This window comes from Plectropomus leopardus, chromosome 1 (genome assembly GCF_008729295.1).
Source record: "Plectropomus leopardus isolate mb chromosome 1, YSFRI_Pleo_2.0, whole genome shotgun sequence".
NCBI lineage: Eukaryota > Metazoa > Chordata > Actinopteri > Perciformes > Serranidae > Plectropomus > Plectropomus leopardus.
The window spans coordinates 25,042,720-25,067,982 of record NC_056463.1 but is presented as its reverse complement, the minus strand read 5'-3'; the positions used below and the strand labels follow the sequence as shown (position 1 = coordinate 25,067,982).

Sequence of the window (25,263 nt, the reverse complement as noted above, 5' to 3'; positions counted from 1 at the left end):
TCATATATTTATATTTGTACAAACATTTAGATCATAAACATCTCAAGCACCATAGATAATAATATTAACAAATCTTGAATTGTTGCTATCGGTCCAAAAAAAATGGAACCAGGCAGAGATCTATGCCTCGTAATTTGGTCATCATCCTTTTCTTTCTTTAGCTCTCTTTCATTCCTTTGTTTGTATATTTTGACTATTTCTCGATCATGTCTGTGTCCTAAATAGCCAATTTGTAGCCATAACTGTGATCCCATGTTAGTGTTTCCAGTCTATATTCGCTACTTTGTTCCAAAAACATGCGCCTTAAAGGAAAGATATTTGAACACTATGTCAGTCTGTCTCATAATTTACTCTTAAATATTTCCTTTACCCATTTCTGTTCTCTTACTATCACACATAGTCTCTGCATGGTCCCATTGCACTCAAATAAAAAAGGATACCTTGATATAAAACACACACATTGACGAATCATTCAGTTTCTTTTAGAATAGAGCAGAACAACACAGATACAAAGAACAGACAGTCAGCGTGTCAGTCAGTCAAGTCAACTGTTGGATGGACTTAACTCACTGCATCAGAGAAAAAAACTGTTTTTATTTCCGTCCCTGTGTGACTCAGACAGTTCATTGCTGTGTGAACATGAAAAAGCCATCACATCTGCGTCAGGGGAAACACACTGTATGTATGTATGTACGTATGTATGTATGTATGTATGTCTGTCCCAGAGGGTTAAAATTCAGATGTGCTCTGATTGTGGGTAAAGTCAAAAACAACACCACAGGAAACTAGCTTTTTTTTTCTTAGTTTCAACACACATAACTCTGTGTCCTTAAAAAAATCATGTCCACTTTCCTAATTTTGGTCCTTGCAACATTTTATTGTTTTAAAGAGGACTTGGTGTTAGTCCGTAGGTCCTCTCCAACTTTTTTTTAGTCAGTTTGAATTTAGTCTCATCTCTCATCAGTGTACCTAAGACCATTCAAACATAGATTATTAGTTTGTTCATGATATAGTTAAACACTGACAGTAAACATCACATTCAGAAATGGCTATAAATTCAACGATTTTCCAAGGACGCTGATCTTATGTGGTATTTTTTTTCTATGCTAGCACCGTACTAACTGCATGTACACAAATTCAGAGAGAAAGAGAATCGGTCTTGGTATTGTTGAAATGTTCACAAGGCACTTATCTAAATCTTTTTTTTTTTCCTCCTGTCTTTCTCATGGTCAGTCTTTTTTATTAACTGCGCAACAATACCAGGCCATTCTGTCGTCTGCACTCTATTTACAGCCAAACGCGTAAACTGTGAAAAGTGCTCCTTTAAAATGATGGGAGATGAGGACTTGTTCTTCTCCTCTCATTCAGCTCCTCTTTATCAGTCTTTTTTAAAGGCATTTTTTTTGTTCATCTCTCTACTCCTTTCCTCTCCATACATTCCTAAATGTTTGGCTCAGTCTAAGAGGTGTCTCAGCGGGATAATTACTCACTTGTCTAGGAAACCGTGTGCACTTAGTTATGTTTGATGTTTCATTTCAGGCTCGGTGCCGTCTGGCCGCCTCTGTGGGCAGCCGTATTCAACTGATTTAAAGTGGCCCGTTCAGTAGATGCTGTTCAGCTTCTGTTTCTGTCAGAAAAACATCTACCGACTCATCTGTCTGTTGGCCAGTTAAATAGCTCCATATACCTCCATTCCCTTTATCCGTCAATTTCTCTGTCCATCTGTCTACTTACAACAGAAGGGGACATAAGGATGACATGCAGGATCCAGTGTATCCCTTCATCCAACTGTCCAGTCATCCAATGAGATGTATTTGTATAAGAGATGTTTTCTTAATGTGTTTGATTAATCAGTTTGGTCCAAATGTCGACATCTAATTGAGTCCAGCTGTGTGTCTGCCTCCCCGTCCTCCAGCTCTCTACCGTCCATCTGTCTACCGATGTCTTGAGGACACGTCAAAGCAGGTTATCATCATGAGATGGGCTTTGCAGAAGTTGACTCTGGTCTCCAGTTTGTCCGTCATCATCTCCAGAGCTTCCAAATACTCCAGCGAGTCCACTTCATACGCCTGCTGTAGCTCAACTGAAAAGACGGGTAAGAAATAAAGCATGACACACTGCTACGTGTACTTTGTTTATGAGTTTATAACTTATTTGAACAGATAAATCTTTTCTTTCTTATTGTCAACATATTTTCAATGAAAAGACACCAATAATTATCTCATAAAACTAAAAAATATTTTCCCAAGCCTGATGTTCTGTGCCAGAGATGTTGTCTAAAAAGTCTTCAGTGAAACACATCAGTGATCAATAAGTCTTCATTAAATTTGTTTGTCAAGAACTGAAGTGCCCCACTGAGGAAATTACTGAGCCTTTTTTGAGTATGAAACTTTATAGTGTGACCCATTTTACCAGATTAACATACTAAGAAAGTACTAACAAGCTCACCAAATTCAAATGAGATGTTTCAGCTGGTCGTAATCTGCAATCCTAGCTGCTAGATGCCACTAAGTTTTACACACTGTTCCTTTAATTGACGATTTAAAATGACAGCTAAGAAGCATGGATGTCTCATTTTATTAAATGCTTGGAGCCTAAGCTCCTCTCTCCTCGTTTCTTTTCCTTACATCTCAGATGGGAGGGACTAACATATGCGTCATGCTTCTTGCGGTCAGCGTGATGCTGATACGGTCCATGTAAACATCTTGGCGTTCATATTAATTGTGGTCAAAACAGTTTCGGTTTCATATTTTCTGACTTGGTCAGTTCTTCATCAAAGCACTTTCAAAGTGTTGTGAAATTTGAATTGGCATATATGCACCTCCAGGTCCTGTCGCTAGCCAGTCAGGCATGATCCACATTGTTACAAAATCTTAGAGGTATACAACTCTGCACTCAGACCCTTACTTGCCTAAGCTGCATTGCACAGTATCACTCTCCACAGCGCACCCTCCAAAATAAGCATGAAACATGTTTAAGATGCCAGAAGAGGAGGCGAGGAAAGAAATCGAAGATGTGCAAATTGTGAGATGAGAAAAGCCAGGGGTGTTTTCATCCAGTTTGCTGACTTTAAGGAAAATACACAATAACATAACAATAAAACTGATGTAACTGCAATCATATACGTAGAGGGCAGGACATATCAGAGACAAATATGCTTAATAATTGTTTTTCTTTACCATTAATTATCATAAAAATGATCTTTTAACCTGTTGCAAACCATTAGTTAAGAATACACGATTAAGACACGCTTACATACATACACAGTCACTGATGTATCAAGGTCCTACTTACACTCTGTGGTCCATTTGTGCGGCTCCAGCATCAGGTACTGTTTGGTTTGCTCCAGCTCTTTCTTCAGACACTGGTACTTGGCTCTGACTTCACTGATTCTCTGCTGACGATTCTCCAACAGACGGAGCTTGGCACTGACATACACCACCTCCTGACACACACACACAAACAGAGGACAGACAGGCAGATGTGGATTTTATTCCCCTTTATTTATCTGGAGAAGTGTGTTGTGAAACACATGTCGCTCTCTTAAAGCTGCAGCCTGTTTGACATTCACACAGTTGCATACATTCACACCTCATTCACCGGCGTCAAGTGTTTTTCGGACACTGAGCAGCTTCACTGGAGCAGCCGGGGGTTAAGTGGTTTTTTTAAGGCATGCTGCAGGGAAAATCTATATTTCATGGTTTTCTCTCCCACCGTCTTTCCCAAAGCTCACAATGCTCCCTCCTCTGAATACATAAAGGTTTAACAGTGGAAACCCAAAAAACCTGCACCCTGCATTTATTTGCAACAATTTCATGCATTTCACAGTGCTGCTCTGCATTCTGCTAAATCTGAGGAATTTTAATCATTTCTAAAATTAAGTAACACAGATTTATTTAAAAGAACGGCTCACTATTCAGATAGAATTTTATGTTTATTCATTCATTGTGTATAAAAAATCCTAACTGTTGTATTTTTAAAACTTGTTGTTTTTATTCGCTTGAGGGTTTTTTCTCAAAAACACATGGCTCTGATCCCTTTGCTTTCTGTCTCCTTTCTTCTCCAGCTGTCCACAATAACAGTGTCCAACAGAACACTTACTGCGTTTTAATTTGTTCCACAACTATTAGTCAGCCAATCAATTTCTTTGACATCAAGTGCAATGTGCCTCCTGCCCTCTGGGCCTCTTTCTCTGCTCTTTGGATCTCCACTTATTTTTTCTCTCCCCACATCTATCGCTCATTCTCCCTCATCCACCAACATACATTCTCTTCACACAGTTTCTCTTGAACACTTTTCTGCTTTCCTTGCTCCTATCCTCCACTCTAACTCTCTTTCTTTTTTCCCTTTTCTTTTCTCTCTTCCTCCTTTCCCCCTTTCTCCTCCATATGTTAGCCTTTCCCTCATGCTAGCACTCCTTTATGTGACTGTGTTTCTTTTACCCATGGAGATTGGGGGATTTTTGTCTGATTTGAACCTGCCATATTTGTAATTCTAACAAAGTCATAGCCTCCTTTACCTCCTTTACAAGTTGTGAAAACCTCTGGTTGAACTAGTCCAATCTGAATACTGAAATCCAAAACACTGTGGGGAAAACTGAATAACCCTGTTGTAAGGGGATTGTAAACCTTATCTCTTTATTTTCTTTAGGATGGATGAACTTCAGAAACTGAATCTGGAAAATGTAAAAGGTGGTATGGTTGGCACTCAATATAGCACCGATGTAGCTCAGGTTGGTCTGCCCTTCCATCCTCTCGCAAATATCTCACCTGCCTCCTTTCATCTCTCACCTTGCTCCCTCCTTTGTCTCTCCTCTTCTGCAGTCGCTCAACATCATCGATCTCGTACACCTTGATTTCGAAGGTCTCTGTCGTTGCAGTTGCACCCCGGAGGTTTGAGGGAGTTGGGGGGCCAAGTGGACCATCTACCCAGCATGCGCCTGGGCTAGAGGAGGAGGAAGAAGAGGACGTGATGGCTTGTTTGGAGGAGCGATGAGAGGGTGAGGAGGAGGAAGAGTCCAAGGTCAGTGCTGGGATCAGACGACGACGCTGGAGGCCTGTATGAAAAAATGAAGGTAGAAACAAGAAAGACCTTTACACACTAGCATAGATAATAACAGTGTTTTACACACAGAAACACAATTGGTGATAAATACTGTAACCCTTCAACTCTCGTATTTATATAATTAGTACCATGAATAATGCCCACTGTTCAGTGCCTATTCTAATGCATTACTTCCAGGGATGGATTTTACTCAAATGAACATGTACTGAACAGGAAGACGTAAAATGGCCACAAGGAGATGCAAAGAAAGTGCAAAGAAACACAAAATAATGACAAAAATGGGCAAAACAACCTCAAAGATACCCAAACAACAACAACAGAAAGACAACCACAAAAACATCCACAACAAAGAGACTACTGAGTCCCAAAATGAATAAAAAAGACACCAAGATTACCTCTAAGAAACCCAAATTACTACAAAAAGACACAAAACAACCACATATGGAGACAAAATTGCTACAAAGAGTCTAAATATGACTAACAAAGACACACAATTACCTAAAAGTGACACAAAATTACCAAAAAAGAGCCAGTCATATAATATTACAGTGCAGCTAACAGAAAATTGTCTGAAAATCATTCTTTACCATTTGCTTTGTTTCAAAACAAGTATCTTTACAGGGGGAAGCAGGAAGATAGGAAAATAACATAAATGCAAAATGTTGTCAGCTTATGAAAGAGTTTATGGATGGTTGAGGAAGTAGACGGATACAGATGAATCACTGGAGAGATGCAGAAAGGACAAAAGAAAAGTACTGAGTGACTGAAAAAGCAGAGAGGGCATGCGAAACAGACAATGGAGTGTGACACCAGATAAAAAGTTTTTTCTCTGTTCATGAAGCTCAAAGATGAGAGCAGCAGGTCACTCTCTGATCTGATGCTTGCATAGAAATTGCCAGTCATGTAGGAATGAGAGACTCCCAAGGAAGTGAGAGATAAGGTGTGTGTGAGAGAGAGAGGAGAGAGAATGTGGTGATTTTAATAAGGTTGCGGCTGACTTTTGGTCTCACGGTGGCACGGAAAGATCAAGTGGAGACATTACTATGTCATTATGTTGTAGGACGCAGAATATAAGAGGACAGAGAGAAAATGAGGGTCTGCAGAGGGAGAGGTGGGTGAATGTGGGAGAGAAAAAGATGGAAAAAAGACTGAGAGAGGTGGAGACATGGAGGATAATTTGAGAAAGAGTTGGTGAATCCAATCTAATGAAAATTAACAACGAAGGGAGACTCAGCTGAGATGTAATTAAAATTGCGGTCGCACTCACATCTTCACGCATTGCTTCAGTGTGTGGCACACCCGTCTCTCCTTCCTCTTTTTTTATATTCTGTCCGCTGAACTGGACTGAATTGTTGTATCCAGCTTGATAATGAGTAACAGAGTAATCCTTCCTGCCTTCTTGTGACAGTTTGACAGCAAATGCTCTTTTTGAAGCACATATTTGGTTAAAAGGGAAATGAGAGCAAATTCAGACTTTCTCTGCAGGAGGTGAGGCTGCACCCCTCACACTTTGAAAGGGTTACTCCAATTTAAATTAATAATCACAGACACACCAGGAAGAGCCGCCTCTGTCCAATCTGATTTTATGCACATATCCATCCTTGTGGTTAACCAGTAGAGTGTAATTTGGTGGGCACATTAGCAGCCTCTCTGTGTGCTGTTCTGGTGAATATATATTCATTACAGCCCACACCAGCAGATTCCCTTTACCATTTCACAGATGGGTGGTCAGGGTCACCTTTCCTACCTGCAAGCTCCTTCTGCTGCGACAGCTTCCTTCACTTTTCCCTCACCTGTCCAGTGCTTTTTCAGTTTCACCAATGGATTCTCATAGAGATCTTTCAAAATTTTCTGTTCTTTCATAATTGTTTAGCTTTCTACTTTATTTTTGTTAAAATAGATTTCATAATACCAGAATTATGTGCTTTTCAGCTTTAAAAGCTATGCATGCATGTTAAAAGTGGATAGAAAAAATAACACAAAATGAGAAAAGGATAAACTGAGTGAAAGTGGTTATCTCTGCACTTAGTAATGTGTTCACTGATTCAGAAATGAATTACTAATGCACAAAAAAAACATGAGTACTAGTATGAGTGCATTAGACTCTGTTCCCTTTCAGAAGTGTTATTTGGAGCAGGGGTCCTCAATGTATTTCAGGCCGAGGATGGAGCATGGTGTCCCTAGCATAAATCTGCATTGCATATTAAAGCAGGCAGATGGAGGTCATCAGGCAGAGGACAATATCAGCCTCAGCCTTACTTGTATTTCCTTTTCAGGTAGGAGAGGAAGGGAATTTCACTTTTACATAGATAAGCTGTGTATTTTCACACATTTTCATTTTCTAAAAGAAAAAAAAAATTTAAAATTTAAAAATAATAATAATTTGGTGGCCCCTTGCAGGACTCCTGGACCCCCTGACGAAGAGCCAGGATTTAGCTCACACTCATAGCTTTGTCATATCTAAATTACAGGGTGCTGTAGCAACTGATTAAGGCTAATTACATCTCCCTCAACCCTTTCTTGTCAACTTGCATGATACTCTATCCAATTAAGGGAAATGTCTTTAGAGAATAGGTTTAAATGTTAATGGTGACCTGTGTTGCTCCTGCTCTTCTTGCTGCTCTTGGAGCTTCGTCTGGAGGAGGTGGTGGCTGAGCTGTGCTCACTGAGGGAGTCCTGGGCTGAGGAGGTACTTCCAGTGTTCTCGCTGCTGTCTCTCAGCATGCTCTCATAGCCGCTGCTGCCTCCACTGTGGTAAAACAAGGCCGTCTTCCCCATGGCAGGGGGAAGCTCGCCACTCAGTACGCTGCTGTTAGAGGCGAAAAGAGATCACAGTTAAAAATGGCAAATATTTTAAGCAGCTGCAGAATTATTATATTTACATTAATAAATGAACTTGCTATTATACCTGTTGTCACTAGCATGGCCGCTGCTGCAGCGGTGGGGTTTTCTGGGAGCTGTGATCTTACTGTAGGGAGAGGGAAGGGTTTGGACCACTGCTGCTCTCTCCTCTCCTGGGCCAGCACTACCACCACCACTTCCTGCTCCAGCTCCCACTCCACTGAGAGCAAGAAAATGGGATAAAAGGGTTTAACCCAAAAACAGATTATTTTTGGAAGTGTTTTAATAGTATTTTGCCTTTTCAGCTCAAACTTGGCAGTAGAGATCCGAGGGAATGACATGCAAAAAAGTCCCTGAAGTTGAACTGTGGATTTTGCAGCATATGCATCAACTCCTTAGCAGTCTTGTCAAAAATATTGATTTATCAATACATATCAATATTGAATATTTGAAATGGTTTCAATACTGATTTTTCACAGTATCAATTTGCCGGTACCAACTGCACTTTCTCTATCTCTTTTATAACAATATAATAATAATAACGTATATATAATACATTTTATTTATAACGCGCTTTTCACACACTCAAAGACACTGTACAATAGTTGTTTGTTGTTTAGTTTAACCAAGGAAAGAAAAGCCATTTCAGATCATGTTATAGCCTTATTATGTTTGTCTTTTAATGAGAAAAAAAATAATTGATGCTCTCCGTGTCCATTTCTCTCATTGTTATCCAAGATGGCATCAAATTTTGAGCATTGTATCAATGTTAGAAATTCCAGTATCATGACAACACTACTCCTTAAACCATCAAGAAATTGTCATGTCAACTCTGTTTCTGATAATATTCTGAACACATGAATGGTGTCTACTGCCTACAAACTGTTAGTTATGCATCATATTTATTCTCATGTAAGGAGGTCAACTTATATGAAGTTCTCTATGAGCTTTGCACTTAATGCTTAAATGTGAACATGTGAAATGAAGTAAACTAACTAACCTCGCCCCTCCAACTCCTCTTTCCTCTGTTGGATCTGTGCCTCCCCCCTGGGCATGACTCCTGGAACGGGAGCCTGCACTTCCCTGGAGGAGCTCTGAGATTCGACCGTTGACAGCCCGAAGAGGCAGCTTGGCAGCCAGGCTTCCCCCTCGACTGCGGCTCAAAGACTGGGTAGACCAAGAACCAGGAGCAGGTACCTGTTGCTGCAGAGGGGCCAGTACTGAGCTCTGGGGCTGAGGAAACAGATGAAAGTTTTAGGCGGGTGGACGGAGAAATGGAGGCCATGACAACTTAAACTACTTGTATTAAGTTACCAAAGAATGTGTTTTTGGTGTTTAACTAAAAGTGCACAAAGAGGAAGGTCTCAAAGTCATTGTATAAACTTAGAGGTTCATGTAGTATTTTCTGCTGAGGACACTCATATAGCTGACAGGTGCTGAAAGTGTGTTCATGTATGTATCCTGTCTCACCTTTCCATTGGGAGGAAGGCTGGAGCTGCGGCTGGAGGCTTGACTTAAAGACTTAGTGGAGAAGCTCAGAGTCTTGGTGCTGGATGCAGACAGACTCCTGGACTTGGGACTGCTGGTCATCAGCAGTTTACTGACTGCTGAGATCTTTGACTGGCCACTGGTTTTGGCTGGTGACTGGGGAGCGCTGCTTGGACCAGGACTGGCACTGAAACTGGGGCTGCTAGTGTTTCCAGTAGGAGAAGACACTGATCCAGCTCGGGTGAGGCTGCGCCCAGTGCGAGGCATGGTGCTGTCCCCCTTCACGCCTCCTCCTCCTCCCCCTCTCAGGCTGCCTCCCCTCTCCAGAGAGAAACAGTCATAGTGGTGGGAACCACTGTGGGAGCTGTGGACCCGACCCAGAGAGTTGGTTCTGTTTGCGAGCTGCTCCAACTTGGCGCTGAAAAGTCTGCTGCTGTCAATGCTGGAGCCTCGCTGTCTGGTGATCCCTGCATCATCTACTGAGCCGCCTAGTTGGTGCAGAGGGCTGGCTGCCCTGTTACGCTGGTCGAGGCTGGACTTCCGCACCGGTGGCAGAGGTGGGATTCCCCCTTTCTTGTGGGAGTAAAAGCCCTGTTTTCCAGCTGATCCCCGTCGATCAAGTGTGGCACGGGGACTGCAGGGAGTTGAAGTGGTGACGCCAAGATTACGGTACTCAATTCCATTGTCCAAGCCGTCTTGGCGGTTGATACGGTGCCAGCCACGGGGAAGACTAGCAGTACGGTGAATATCTGGGCTGTAGATACCAGTCAGGCATTCTCCCTGGGCAACGACAGCGACCATCTCGCAGCCATCCACCACCCTCTTAAAGGAATCTGGAGATGACAGGAACTCACCACCTGAACTAGAGCTGCCATGATCACCACCTGGTGTAGTAAAAATGGCAAATAAGAAAGAACATAGACTTAATTTTTGAATCCGGTAAATCTTTTACTTTGAAAGAACATTTCACTGTTTCTTAACAGGCCCAGACTTGTCACTAATCAGCTGATTGACTGGAGGAGTCAGTGTTTTAAAAAACAGCCGTTCTCATTTTATGTGTATTTTCAAATTTTGAAGATGAAGGTCCATTTACTCTGCTCTGTGAAAATACCCTAACGCACTCAAACCTACCAAAAGTTCATGTCGATCAACAGCAGTTCAAAATGCCAGGTGCAAAATATTAATTCTTGTAGTCTTATTTAAGGAGGTGTGGTTGACTAACTTTTGAATCTGAAGACTGTTTTTTTCTGCCATATTTGAGTGAAGTTATAAATCTAAAAACTATGTTACTAGCATATATTGCAAAAATATCCCAATCAGAGATGTGGACTCCAGTTACATGTCTCTGACTCAAGTCAGACTTGAGTTACAAAATGTGTTTCACAAATCAGTTAATTTCCTGAATCATCTAATGTTGACACAATTCATTCCCAGCAAGTCCACGTTTAGTTTCACAAATCCACTATGTCTGAACCCATCTGACAGCAACCGATCGAGTTGCAGAGGTGAACCATGACGGAGTGACGACTGTTACTGAGTGACAGTTGTAAAAAAATTGCTACCAAAGATTGTTCCGTTCATGTACAAAAACTACACAGTTGTCAACAAACAACAGACTGCATAATGCAAAATGTGCAGGTCTAAAATTACAAAGACCCAAACAACTTCCAATTTTATTCAACATTCGAAAATTGCACAAAAAAAGGTGAATTGAGGCTAACATTAACATCATAAGTGACCTAATGCTTAACTAATGTTAGCTTAGCAGCTAAATAAAAAGCATTTATGACTTTTGTAAATTTAGTTGTGACATTACATTTGTTGCAGTGCACATTATAACTTGTTGTGGACTTGAAACTCAAAGTTGAAACTTGACCCAGGACTTGCCTTTCTTGACTTGAAACTTGAGTGCAAAGACTAGAGACTTACTTGTGACTTGCACTTGGTGCCACCTCTGATCTCAACAGAGCAATTGCAGAACACGCAGTCTGTAAATCTGTGGGCTGACGGCACCACTTACCATCCTTGCAGAAGCTCCGGGGGTCTCCGTTCCCGCTCTTTGAATTCTCCACGTCCCTCTTCTCTGGCTTCACTTCACACACAAGCTCCCTGGACCTCCCCTCCTCCATGCCACGCTTCAACCAGGGGTCCTCAAAGCTCATCTCACTGGATATAGAAGCTAAAAGTGGTGCATTAAATTTGCCCGGGTCTTTCATTAAGCTGGTCTTGGTAGGTGAAGAGAGTATATTTGGTTCTTGTATGATCATGGGTTTGACGGCCACACATGGGTGCACACTGATGGTGGTCTTGAACGGAGAGAGGTTCCCAGGTCCTGCCAGAATTTGGATGTTAGTTTTAGCCATGGAGGGAGGCAGTTTTCTAAGCCTGTCTTTGGTTGAAGTTGTCTTATCACTCCCATTTTCTGACAGCACCACATCTCCTTCCAGACTCCCTCTTCTCGGGCTGCTGCAGCCTTCATATCCCTCCAGCCCCTCCGTTCCAAACGAAAGGCTCTGGTTGGGATCAGGTTCAGCCAGGGCCTCCCCTTGCTGGCTCTGGGACTGACTGAAGCTGTGGAGGGACTGGTCAGCTTCACTGCCCATGCTCAGATCACTCATCCAGGAGGAGATTGGTGAGTTCGACATCACTGTGGCTAAGGCTTCACCTTCGATCCGCAGCTTGGCCATGGCCACCTACAGCAGGACACAGTTCCATAATGTATGGCATCTTGAAATCCAAATACCAATGATTTACATAATATAAGATGGAATTTTCCAAAAGAAAAGTCTGCCATCTTTAATCAAATTCTGTCAGCTAAATATAAGATATTAAATAATAGATTTAGCAAACTAAATCTGATGTAACTGTGAATCCTGATTCTGTAAAGCTTTAAAAAAATGTGTATCATAGGTGAACTTTAATCTAAACTTGCATTTAAGGGGTAAACATTTCATTACCTGGATGGTTGGTGGTTTACAGAACTCCAAAATGGACTCACTGTTTCCATCAGCCAATCAGATGAGACTGAATTAACCATCAGTGTTCATTGGCAGCCATGTTGGCCTCACAACCCTAGTCTATAGACTGTTATATGGGTATTGTTCCGCATTTAGTTCTAATGTTTCAAATCAACATTAGCCTAAGTGTAGGAAACATTTCCACATGCCAAGTGATCTTAGTCGCTGTAAATGCAAAGCAAACTGACCTCTGCCATGGCAACAACATCTGTCACCCCAGAGTTTGTTGCAGGACCTGCAGGCATCACATGATAGTCCCCAATAGCTCCATCATCAGAAGTACCGCTGACGACGCAGACAGATGAAGAGCCCAAGGCAAGGGCGGTGATGGGGCAACAGTCACTTTTGAAACTGATGATGCCCGTGGGATGACAGGTCAGGCCCTGAGTGTCCATTAGAGCTGTAGCATCAAGGTCCTCCTCATCTCCACAAGCCACAGTGTACACTAGTTCGTCCTCCCCGAGCGAGAGAGGTCCAACTGTACCTAAAGACACTGCCCGTCCTGAGACTGCAAGTGGAGGAGAGTCTGAGAACAAGGCTACCACATCTGTTTATTTCCCAGCTGTTATCCATTGTTGTCATAATTCTCTCTTTCTTTTAATATGATTCACATAATTCATTTTTGCATCCCATTCATTCCACTCTCCTTGTGTAAAAAAATAGCATATTTGTATTTCAACTCACCGTCCCTGTGTGTGTCCAGGGGTATTGGTGGGACGTCATCATCACAGAGTGTCTCAGCTGATCCCAGGCTGGCAGAAAGTGACTGAGTTGGCTCTCGGACTTGTGGGCTCATGCCCACTGGAGAAGTCCTGGACAGCAGGGACTCTGTGGAGGATCGGCCGCTGTCTGCAGCCAAACTGTCTGGAGAATTAGAAACACACATTTGGCGTCGTAATTCATTTTGTTTTCCAAGTACAGAATACAAGGAAATTGGCTTCACACTATGATGCCAATTTGGAACCAGCGGTTATTAGACTGATAAACTGTGTTGTGCTCAGGTGACTCATTATGTGATGCTTTGTTAATTTGCCTTAAGGCATTTATGCAGACTCTGTTATCACCTTGTAAATGTGTTGGTATGAAACAGAAACAACATTACCTGCAGATGCAAGATGCATGTAAGGACTGTTCATACCTTATTATGACATAAGCAGTACCAAGACAATATTTAGTTTTAAAACATAAACATGTAGGAAGATACTCACTGTCTGAGGCCAAAGCCTCTGTGGCCTGGCCATCTTGAGCCAGAGTGTGTGAGGACAGAGGGGGTGTTGCCGGCATCACGCCCTTCTGGGTGTACACTTTGCAACGCTGGGAGGGGGAGGATGGAGGCCTGAGGAGGACAACGAGGATCAAACATTTTAGAGACGGTGTTTGGTGCTGTTGTGCTCTTCTTGTACATCAAGGTTCTTTACAAGCGCACATGCAAATCCTTTGTTGCTTCTTGTGTGTTATTATTTAATATTAAGGTTTTTTAGACATCTTCCAAACATTGTTTTAATTACATGTGAAGTCCACAGTCAAAGGTATTGCCCACGCACACAATCTGTAAGTCTCCTTTACCTGTAGTCGGAGGTTTTGGTCAGGCTGGCGATGCCGAGGCGCGGTGACCCCAATGGACGAGCCTTCCCATCAGTGTTACTGCCCACAGTCAGACTCTCATGGCTATATAGAGAGACAATAATGGAGACATCTTGTCAATTAAAGTCAGATACTTTCCAGAGGCCAACATATGCAAGAGAAATAACCTTCGCACGACACTCATAATTCCTCCTCTGCTCACCTGTCATGTAGTTGGGCGCTCTTAGTCCTGTGCAGGGGGTTTGAGGTGATGCTGCTGCTTCCTGTGACGCTCCTGGTGCTAGTAACTATCGGAGAACCAGAACTCTGAGCCAGGCTGTGGATCATCGTCTGGGCCAGCTCTGCCTCTTCCACCACCTCTTTGATGTCCTGCAGCTGCTGGTCATTGGTCCTTCTTCTGGAGGTCGTTACTGCTGAGGAGGAGAACTGCACTGCACCTCCTACAACACATGCAGAGCCTATGGGATGTTGGACAGGAGATTGTTTTGAAAACCCCTGACTAAAGGTTAAAAAATCAGATTATTTGTCACATTGGTCAACGAAAGCCTTCGATGCCTGTTTTTGGTCAAAATTTATTTGTGTTCCAAAAGTGAAAGTTACTGAGATACAGCATTCATATACAGTATATGTAATCAATGAACTAACCTGTTTTGGTTTCTGTGGCAGATCCAGGAGCAGAGGGGGCTGAGGTCGGGACAGCTGAAGATGGACATGGCTCTTGTTTAGCACCTTGTTTGTTTGCTGGAACCTCTTCAAAGGGAAATTTTGCAACCTGAACAAAGAAATGGAGTGATGAATTAAACAGAGAAAGACTGTCCTTCATATGAAATTGTTCTATTTGACTGCAGACAAAGGAAATTCTCTCTACTTTTGTCAACAGTAATGTATCAAAGAGAACTTCACTGGAGATGGATGAGAATAAAGATCACCTGGGCCGTTAACGTAAAAACATGCATTCGTGACACGCAAAGAACAGTCCTGTAGAGAACATTTTAGAAATAATAATGTAATGCCTTTTCAAATTCATTATTTTGTAACACAATTGAAAGGCACAGAAAACTGCCTCCACAATCACAAGCTGTGACAGCAAGCAAAAGGTTATGCAGATCCAAACAACATACTTCTTACCATTTGAATAGAGTGTTCAACTCATCAAACAAACTGTCATACTTTCAATAGGCCTTCCCCTTTCAGGTGGATTTGTTTTTCTTTTGATTATAACAAAAGAAGGATACAAACTCATCACCTCCTCGCTGCCATCAATGCAGTCCAGTCTCTCCTGCAGCTCAGCGAAGGTGTTGCATTTCAGGCATTCAGCTCCTTCCTCTGGGACAGGGGCCAATGGTTGTCCAAGCAGTGACTGAGAGGCCGGAGGCAGGGGCTGCGAGGGGCCACTGGGCTGGTCCTCTGGCTGAGACTGCACCTGTTGGAGCAGAAATCAATGAGAGTTTTAATACAACAAACATTTTTTTCTGATCACTGCCAACCGTCTAAACTCTAAATTTAAATATATTTGAATTACCTTGTTCTGGGCTCCAGCTGCTTGACTTTTACTTTGATGTTGCTCTGGCGTTTTACCTCGAAGTAAAGCGGGAATAATTGGTACAAACTCTGGTGGTCCCTCATTGTCCGTCAGTTCTCTATCTGACACAGCAGCCCCATTCGGGCCCACATAGATCACCGTGTCACATGACTGCTCGCTGCTGGAATATTCGTCAGGGTCACTGGACAGTCTCAGCAACGGCAGGTCCGAGTCGGTGTCCCCACGGTGATGGAAAGGTCGCAGATGGGTCGGACGACGCATGCGACCCTCCTCACAGGAGCTCTCTCCTCCAGAGGAGCTGGACGTGTATTGCTGTGGAGGGATAGAGACAGTCAAGGAGGAGGCAGAGTAGGTGGTGAGAGAGAAAATATTCCCTTTTTAGATTTGCAGAGCATGATTTTTTTCCCTTTAATTGACAGTTCACGCTGGAGAGAAACAGGAAAGATGGAGAAGAGAGAGAAAAAGATGACATCCATACAGATCCTGGACATGCACCTTAGCCGAGTAACAGATTTAAGGTAAGAACTTAAATTCAATTTCCATCACAGGCTGGTACTTTAAGGTGTCTACTGAATTCAGTTTTATTTTTATGTCGGTGCTGCTGAAGCCCTCGCCCCTTTTTCTTCACCTGAGCACTTTTGAAATAAGTGAAAGGTGAGAAAGAGTGTCAGTAGCTCATGTGGTACATGTGATGGAAAGGTGACAAAAAAACTCAGAACTCAGAACAGAAATAAAATAAAATGTGGTATTATGTTAAGATTATTAGCAGGATGTATGTTTTTAGAGTAAGATTAAAATGGACACTGTATAACAACATCTGCTCAAGAGACCTTGCCAGTGTCTACACTTGTCTTTATCTTGAACTTAATGTACCCAAAGTTGAGGTTTTATGACATTAAGAGAAATGACTTTTTTGATGAAGCATTAAGGTTTGATTAAAACTCACCACTGTGACTTTAGTTTTCTTCTTTTTCATGCGGAGTACGCGAGAAGCAATCTGGATGGTGGAAAGGGTTTCTGAGAAATCTCTGGGTGAGGCAGAGATGTGAGCAATCATGGTGGTCCGGCAGTTCATGTTGCCTAGCGACTCCCTTAGCAACATGGTCAGCTTGCTGTCCCTGGTAACACACATACACCGGGATGTTAACACCAAAGACCCGTTGGAAATGCACACAGTCACTCAAACATGCAACAAAACTGGGTGATTTTCCAACAGACACCCACACGTCTGACATTTGATAAAGGATTATTAACAGCTCGTCATGGTCACAGTCTGTGTAATAAAGAAGAACGTAATGCTAATATATTCGTATAAATGAGGATAAAAGATTAAAAAGGCAAAGTTCATGGTAATTATTGATCAATGCTTCTTAAATATATGAAGGGCTGCTATTGCAGGCTAAAGCTAACAGTCTTAAAAGAAGCACTCTGGATATTATGTAGTCTAATATTGGGAGATGATCTATCTCCCAGAGAGATTATACTAGCAGATGGGAGAGTAAAAGTAGGCTGTGTGTTTAAGAAAAGACTTTCTCCTGGGTGGGCTACTGCAATCATTCATAGTCTTTTGTGTGTGTGTATGCGTGTGTGTGTGTGTGTGTGTGTGTGTGTGTGTGTGCGTGCGAGCGCGTTCATGTGTGTGTCTGTGTGTGTGTGTCTGTGTGTGTCTGTGTGTGAGAGGCCTGCAGGCTGACAGTGAGTAAAGCTCCACTGTGGCCCAATACCTCACGCTGCTGTCCCCCTTTTCTAAAAACACAGCCTGCAGACATTTCTCACACACGTGTGTACATTCACATGCACGTACAGACACACGTATGTATACACTCCTATCTTGACCTTGCTTATCGATGCTCTCCTCCTCTCCTCTCTTTTTTTCTTTCTCAGTTCGCTGCCGCAGGCTTCAACAAACTCCCTCCTCTCTCCCTCGATCTATCTCTATCGCTATATCTCTTTCCCTGAAATTAATGTAGGTAAATTCATGACTCATGAAGTATTCATTTGCATGTTAATTCAAGTGCTGGGGACGTTGGATTAGATCTTAGCTCTCAGCCTGCACTAGATTTATTACAGTACATAAGACTACTGTATGTAAGATGATGTTCTCTACAACTGAAACTAGTCTGTAATGAAAGCAGCAACCAGTTTCCTAGATCACCATTATAGCAAGAAGCTAATATTAAAGATATATTTCACTGATATAAAGAAGGCCCTCACATAAAGACATGCTGTCTAAATGTACAACTACCAGAATGCAATGCGCCTGATGCAACGTAGACTGGTCTGTGTAAACACTGCCAGGCACCCTTATCTCATATTACAGTTAAACAGTAAGGCAAAACATGTTTCTGAAAACATTTTTTGCAAGAAATAAGCAGTGCAGTAACATTATCTTGATTTATATTCAGTCAGCGCTGTCTAGTTTTACAGTTTGATCAGATTTCGGTCCACATTAAAGAGAGAAGGGGGGTGTCTTGATCAGCTATAAGCTCTATGAGTATGGAGTGACAGTAGCAGGGTTGGTAGCGACTGGCAGGCAATACTAAAATGCAGAAGTACAGCCTGTAGTTCCAGCAACAGCCCCAAGAACCAGTGAAACATCACCAAATGGCATACTGTAAAACTTCAGTCAGTAGTCCAGGCTATTATTTGCTTGAATTACTGAAATCAACATGCTCGTATTTGGGACAGGCGTCTATGGGGCAGGCCTTTATTTCCTTTCTCACAAATCTGTTGCTCAGCAAAGATGGGAAATACAATCAAATTGGGGGTTTTTCAAACCTCTTTTTTGCATTTCTCATTTACTATGCTGGTATTACTATCTTCTTTAGTGCTCATGGTGTCACTAAAATTAACTGAATGATTGAATTGTAGAGAATCTTACCAAGCTAACCATATATGTAGCATGTCCATATTGACAAAAGTTTAAACATATATTTGTATGTGCGATCTAAGCAGCTAACTAAGCTCCAGCGGGTAGCCATCAACCCGGTTTTATACATCCAAAGAACTTCTAAAAAAATGAACTGCATGTTAAGGCCTCTAATTGACATAGGCCTTTATTTGTCAAGAATGTTCACTCACAGATTTGTACATATGTATGTCTGAAGGAATAAATCAAAACAATCTAGGCTCTCCAGGATTACATGTGAATTTCAATGCTTATATTGCTAATATTGACGTTAAACTAACTGGTTTCTTGTTATTGTGCATATCCAAACAGTGTTGATGTTAAAATGTAGTCAATTAAAGTAATACATTCCTTGGTGCATGCTATATTGACCAAGAAAGCAAAGTTTGCAGCTGCTAAATGTGTTGTTCTTCCTGCATTAAGCACTGTCATTTTAAGTGAAAGTACTATAGTTTTATGCAGGAAGACAAACAGGCTGGTTTTCACTTTTAGGGAGTGCCACTCAAAAAGAGAACTTCCTACGTTTCCAACAGCAAAAACTGCTGCCCAAAATGTTAATGCAGAGGATGTTATGGACGAAGATACATTTGACAGCGTTTTGGCTGACTTGGATATTCAGTCTTATTTATTTGAGCAAGAGTATATGACTGAAGAAAAGTAGCGGAAAGAGCCGTAGCTGCTTTAACAGGAGATGACCAGTGCCAACAGAAATTTAATTTGTCCGGCTTTCGTTTATGTTGGATGTTGTTGCTGATGCCAATACCAGGAGAGCCTGCAGTGTATTCTCCTACATGTAGGCACTGCCACCCAAGCACACAGCAGCACGAGCAGGAGAATTCAGCTTTTTTGGTCAATATAATACACATTTTTCCCTTTAACACTTGCAATGATCAAACAGGATATTGGAGTGCAATAACTGTCTGTACCCCTGGAGTGTGTTTTATGGCACAGAGGCTCCACGCAGTATAAGAGTGGGGGTGTCAGTGGAAAAATTCAGGGAGCTGTATATCTGAACTGGAAGGTTGCCAGGAGAGACATACAGCAAACCAGATGGAAGTGGTCTGATTTTTGGACAAGGAGCTGTATAGCGTCCCTGATGAGAGAGGTTGTTGTTTGGTGAATGTGAGAAAAGCCTCTAAATCTACATGAGCATGTTGTGGCTGAAACGTCTGTCTGGTATCGGATTCATGTCTGGGCAAGAGCCAAAGTGTTGATTTTGTGGTAACAGACAACTGTCTGCCCTTTTTCTCGAACTGGGAAGCCACAAACACATGACAAGGTCTGCTGATCAACTGACTGAGAATCACCGGTTACCTAGCAACAGTACTGGAACAGGACTGGGATTGTAAGAACAGGATGGGACCCTGTCCCAAAAGCAATGAAGCACTGGGAGACGGGCTCAGCCAGAGTGCATATGGGCATGAATAACCCATTTATGATGGGTGGGGAGTTTATGTGTGTGAGCATAAGCACCATATCATGTTTTCAGAAACCTGGATAAGCCTTTATACCAATAATAAGAAAACCCAAACATGCTAGCTGGAGTAGGCCACCCCGGAATGGGATACTGTTACATGTACTATATACACTGTAACCTGGTTATTGAGGGATGTCGACTACCTGTGCAGTGTGAGCTGAGTGACATTAGCAGAAAGACAAACATCGGTGGCAGCGAAAGTTCCTCACTTCTGAAGCGATGAAGAAAGTAAGGAAAGGAGTATTGTCTTACTGGAATGAAAGATGCTGACTTTGATTTTTGTGATCCCGTGACTCTTCCTCTGGTGCCACTTTGAAGTTTTGTTTATTGCTGATATTTATCACCAACTATTGGATTGATTGCCATGAAATTTGGTAGAGATATCCGTGGAGGTAAATCCTAAGGACTTTGGTGTTTCAAGACTTTTCCCCTAATAGTAGGTTAGAGTTTTGACTTATCAAGTATAATGATTTGACACAATTTTTAGTACAATTCATGTTCCCCTCGATATGATTTGTAATAACACTGTGTGACAGTGTGACACTGTTGAATAGTTTGGAATCAGACGAAATACCTGCAAAACATTCTCATCAACCTCCGCTGTAGCCTACTTTGTAATTACTTTGTAAGATTGTTAACAATCTAAATATTATCTGTTTATACTTGCTCAACATGACAGACATACTATGATATAACACTGTTTTTGCTGGCATGTTTCATACTTGCATATAGCTTAAAGCTGTGCTCACTTGAAGTAGTTACAGCCTCACAGAGCTGCTGGCATTACTGTCAAGTCTTTAATTTTGGAAGTGGTGTACAGTATGTACCTCGATATCTTTAAATGCTACTACCTTTATATTTCTGTATACTGTATGACAACACTGATCCATCTTTCTATTTTATCCTATATTCCCATGAAGAAGATAACTGAGCTAAAAAACCAACAGCCAAATATTTTAATAAAGAGCCATTAGCTAGTCTTATCCTGCTGACTGTAATGACACCCTCCATCCTTCTCCACTGACATCCAAATTAGCTTGTGCTCTATAGCCTTTGCGCATCCCTTTTTTGAGTCCGTGGTGACTGTTATGTTGTTCCTTGTGGCAGTAACACGGCATACGTTGCTAAACCAGTCCAAATCCCCTCACAATCCACCAACAGCCTGAGTCACCATTGCCAAACCAGACTCAGCACAGCTTTGCTTGCAGCTTCAGTGTTAGGTAGCAGGTTGTTTTGCAATGTAAATGCAAAAGCTGGTGATTAAATTAACCCAGCACGAAGCACAGAGCTACAAAGCCCTTAAGGAGAGTGGAGGAGCAAGAAGGAAAGAGGGAAGAAAAGAAGAATTAAAAGCAAGGGAAAGGTAAAAGGAGGACATTTACAGTTTGATCCATTTACTGTACATAATGTATACTGCCTGGGCATAAACTGTACTACTGCATTTGTGATTTCTTTCTTCCCATGTTGCATGTATTTTTATTTTCTTACTGTTTATATCCGGCTTCAGTCTCTGCCTATTTATCTCTATCTCTCCCCGGTCTCCTTTGCTCTCATTGCCAGTCAGTTAACCAGCAAAATGAATATGATGAATATGTAACAGCAGCTGTTGTTGTTTATTACATTAAGTCCGCAAAACCTTAAGCAACTAAAGAAATAGCTCGTCTGCTTTCCTTCCTCCCTCTCCTTTAGCTCCAAAACATCCTGCTTTCCTCCTCATTTCACCCGTTACTTCTCTCCATACTTCTTTCCACAAATTTTTAATCAGGCCTCTTGTACCCTTTTCTTTGTCTTCTACCTCAGTTTCTCCTCCTCACTTTATTTAAAATCATTTTAGCTCTTTTTCATTCTCCTCTACTGTCCTCACACGTATACTCGCACACACCACCTTACTTGTATGGGATGTGCTTGCTCCCGTTGACTAGGGCCAGGATCACATTGCCGAGGGCAGACAGGGAAAGGCACAGAGGGGCCGAGCTGTGCGAAGAGTTCTCCTTGCTTTTCCCACCTCCTCCTCCTCCTCCTCCTCCAAGTGCTTTGACATCACAGCTGCCAAGATCCAGCAGGTGGAGGCGACTGCGACCCCCTGACACTGGCAAAGTGAGAAAATGTGTCAAAAATGGAGCAGAAAAGAGGATGGTATCAGGTAAGAATACAAGGGGAAGAGGGTGACAAAAGAAACAAATATAGTAGTGTAGTGATCATTATTTAGTTTAATTTACAACCAAAAAAATTAAAAATGAAAAAAAATAAATAAATAAAATTGTCAATATAGACCAGATGGATGGATGCAGTTATTGAATTTACCCATCAATATAAACATAGAAAATAAAAAATATGAACTCTAAATGAAACATAAGAATATATACTATTATAACATGACCAAAGGTAGACTTTATTCTGAATAATCTGAAATCTGAATAATAAACAATGTAATGGAAACCCTAGTTCTAAAGATTAAAAATTTGTTATTATGTGAGCCAAACATGGATGAAGACATGTTGTGAAAAGGTGTGTATTCCCACATTAGTTGTTTGTCGTCCTCCAACATCATCCTTAGGTAAATTTTCTTGTAGGGTAATATTCCAGTCTTATTCAGAATTTGACAATTTGCTGATTTGGATACAAGTTGTGTATTAGATATTTTAATCTAGGGCTTTCTATGAATTTAGCATTTCTGGATAAGGTGTGTTGTATGCAGGTGTTTTCAAGTTTTAATGGCAATTTTTGCGCATATGTACAGCACATTTGGAGTATGCATCTGAAATTGGGGGTTTTACCACAGTTTCAACGGATGGTCCTTTTTTCTGTTTTTGGTCAGCTCTGTCAGTTGTCATGGATACATTTTACACAAACCAACTTACTAACAGTTTACAAGGCTGTGGTAGAGATGCATGCAAACATGATGAAAGACTTTGAAATCAACAGCTTTTCAAAAAGGTGGCTAAAGGAATGAATAAGGGAGGTTGTGTTTGCATAGTCCAACAAGTCTGCCACTGCTGGAAAACTCTGAAAAAATCCTATTTTGATGCAACGAAGCTAAAGGCCAAATGCACTACTACTACTACTACTACTACTACAGAATATGTTGATGTGATAAACAACATGTTAGGACACGATAATGGGCGTATGCACATCTGTATGTAAACAAGAATATTAGTGATATATTCATTTTCATTTGCCATGTAAACGGCTTAGCAACAATATTCTTTTTATCCTGCTGTTTGCTGTTAATAAGAATGAATGTTAATAAATGGCACCAATAAGAACAGAAATGACAGCCTGGTAATAGCAGTGTTACAACAGACAGTACTTACTCCCTCCTTTTCCTGTCTTTTCCATGCGATACTGGTATATGTGTAATGTAAACAGCATGTGTGAGTTCCTGTGTTCTTCTTCGGTGGTGTTGGGACGTTGGCTACTGTGGCGAGCAGCTATGGCTGCATCCAGAAACCAGGCTGCCTTCTCTGGGGTCGGAGCACGTAGTTCAGATTGGTTCTGGAGCTGGAAAATGTGTTGGAGGAGAAAAAAAAAAGTTAATGTGAAACAGGACCAAGAGCCAGACAAGAGGAAAGATACCATTTAATCCTAGCTGAGGGGACTCAGTTTGCCTGCCAGGAAGGGTCCTAACACTGATAATGTTTTGTACTATGAGAATTCTGCATGTACAAGAGCGACTGGCATATTCAAATAAAACATTTTCTAATTTCCCTGCAGGTACAGGAGATGGAGATAAAGAGAAGATGAGGTGAGTAAGAGAAAGAGAGAGAGAGAGAGAGAGAGAGAGAGAGTGTTGGGGGGGTACTGCAGGATATCATTACTGATGAGATTATGTCAGATTAGTTAAGGATTACACAGATGTTCTTGTATCAGACCCTATAATCCTATAAACATGAAGCTGCCCCCCCTCACACACACACACACAAACACTAGTTCATCTCCTGTCACTCAACTGTTTTGGCATTCGTGTACACACTATTCAGCAGGGGTATAAATCACACGTTTCGTCACATTACCATATATTATATCAATTTTTTTTTGCAGATTACTAAATCTGCCACAGTTCAGTTCAGTTCAGTTCAGTTCAGTTCAGTTCAATTCAATTCAATTCAATTCAATTCAATTCAATTCAATTCAATTCAATTCAATTCAATTCAATTCAATTCAATTCAATTCAATTCAATTCAATTCAATCCAATTCAATTCAATTCAATTCAATTCAATTCAATTCAATTCAATTCAATTCAATTCAATTCAATTCCACTCAATTCAGTTCAGGAGCCTGCAATCAATGGTACAATATCTGTTAATATCCTCTCTGTCTTTTTCTTGGCTGCTAGCACTAGGCTGCAAGTACTATTTGAATGTTAAGAAAGGAATTGTGCTTCAGCTGAAATGATGACACAGATGTGATATGGGAATTTAAAAAAAGGCTCTTAAAGATGTCAATTTGTATTGATGTTTTCAATTTGCACTGATAATATTGGATTGTTGATCACTGATATATCAATACAGATCAATGTATTGTTACACCCCTAATACTCAGACTGCTATATATGTTTATGCCTTATAATGGTGCTTTTGCAATTGTCGTTTGAAGTTAGCCAGTCAGACCCTGCAACCCTGTCCAAGTATAGCCACTATTTCTGACCCTGATCTTGTCAAGATAGCTTGATTTATTTAGGAAGAAAAGGGACTCTAAAAGCATTCTAAAACTCTCATATTGTGTCTTCTGCTCCAAAATGAACGCATGAATGAGCAAGTGTGCACATCCACAAAACCAAAAACAACAGAGAACTGCCTGAGGCTAAAAAACAAAGGTAAAGCATATTGATACAAGACCCGAGGCTGTTTATACACACTTTCGCAGAATTAAATCTGCAGCAGCCACACCACATAAATGAATGCAGCTGTCGGCTGAAGTGTGTTTTTGTGTGCGTACCTGCATGCCACAGATGGGGTCCTCACACAAGTAGACTCCAGGTGACTGTCCGTCCTGTAAGCTGCCAGTAGCTACTTCAGACAGCAAGTCCTTCAGGTTCTCCTCTTTTCCCCAAACCTATAGACACATACTAGTTGACTAATAGTCATCACCACATTGTATTTTATTTTCTGACAAAACCCTTCCTTAAAATGATCTTTAAGCTGGCACCAGAGTTAGTAAATGTGTGTTATTGCTATGTCATGCCATTGTTATTTTTTAGAAAGGGCTGTATGTTATATGTCACACTAGAGGCTGTTGCGTTGAATGTCACACCTGTCACGCCTCTTTTGATTCTGCAGTGCCAGCATTCTGTCCAAAATCATTCACTAGGGTGTCATAATGCTACTGCTGTTTTGTTCT

General features: G+C 41.4%; 1 protein-coding gene across 1 annotated transcript in view; it reads right to left on the bottom strand.

Annotated features, from left to right (window-relative positions):
- Window positions 1-810: 810 nt before the first annotated feature.
- kif26ba (kinesin family member 26Ba) overlaps window positions 811-25,263 on the bottom strand; it is a 56,789-nt gene continuing 32,336 nt past the window's right edge. The window contains exons 6-25 of the mRNA XM_042487856.1: window positions 24,862-24,978; window positions 23,237-23,423; window positions 21,813-22,011; window positions 16,484-16,655; window positions 15,517-15,849; window positions 15,241-15,417; window positions 14,640-14,766; window positions 14,197-14,434; window positions 13,977-14,078; window positions 13,619-13,746; window positions 13,095-13,274; window positions 12,599-12,936; window positions 11,414-12,086; window positions 9,376-10,277; window positions 8,906-9,138; window positions 7,973-8,125; window positions 7,659-7,873; window positions 4,791-5,056; window positions 3,295-3,445; window positions 811-2,083 (exon numbers count right to left, since the gene is read on the bottom strand). Coding sequence (XP_042343790.1) covers window positions 1,935-2,083; window positions 3,295-3,445; window positions 4,791-5,056; window positions 7,659-7,873; window positions 7,973-8,125; window positions 8,906-9,138; window positions 9,376-10,277; window positions 11,414-12,086; window positions 12,599-12,936; window positions 13,095-13,274; window positions 13,619-13,746; window positions 13,977-14,078; window positions 14,197-14,434; window positions 14,640-14,766; window positions 15,241-15,417; window positions 15,517-15,849; window positions 16,484-16,655; window positions 21,813-22,011; window positions 23,237-23,423; window positions 24,862-24,978 — 5,040 coding nt within the window. The 3' untranslated portion in view covers window positions 811-1,934. The remainder of the gene's footprint in view (window positions 2,084-3,294; window positions 3,446-4,790; window positions 5,057-7,658; window positions 7,874-7,972; window positions 8,126-8,905; window positions 9,139-9,375; window positions 10,278-11,413; window positions 12,087-12,598; window positions 12,937-13,094; window positions 13,275-13,618; window positions 13,747-13,976; window positions 14,079-14,196; window positions 14,435-14,639; window positions 14,767-15,240; window positions 15,418-15,516; window positions 15,850-16,483; window positions 16,656-21,812; window positions 22,012-23,236; window positions 23,424-24,861; window positions 24,979-25,263) is intronic.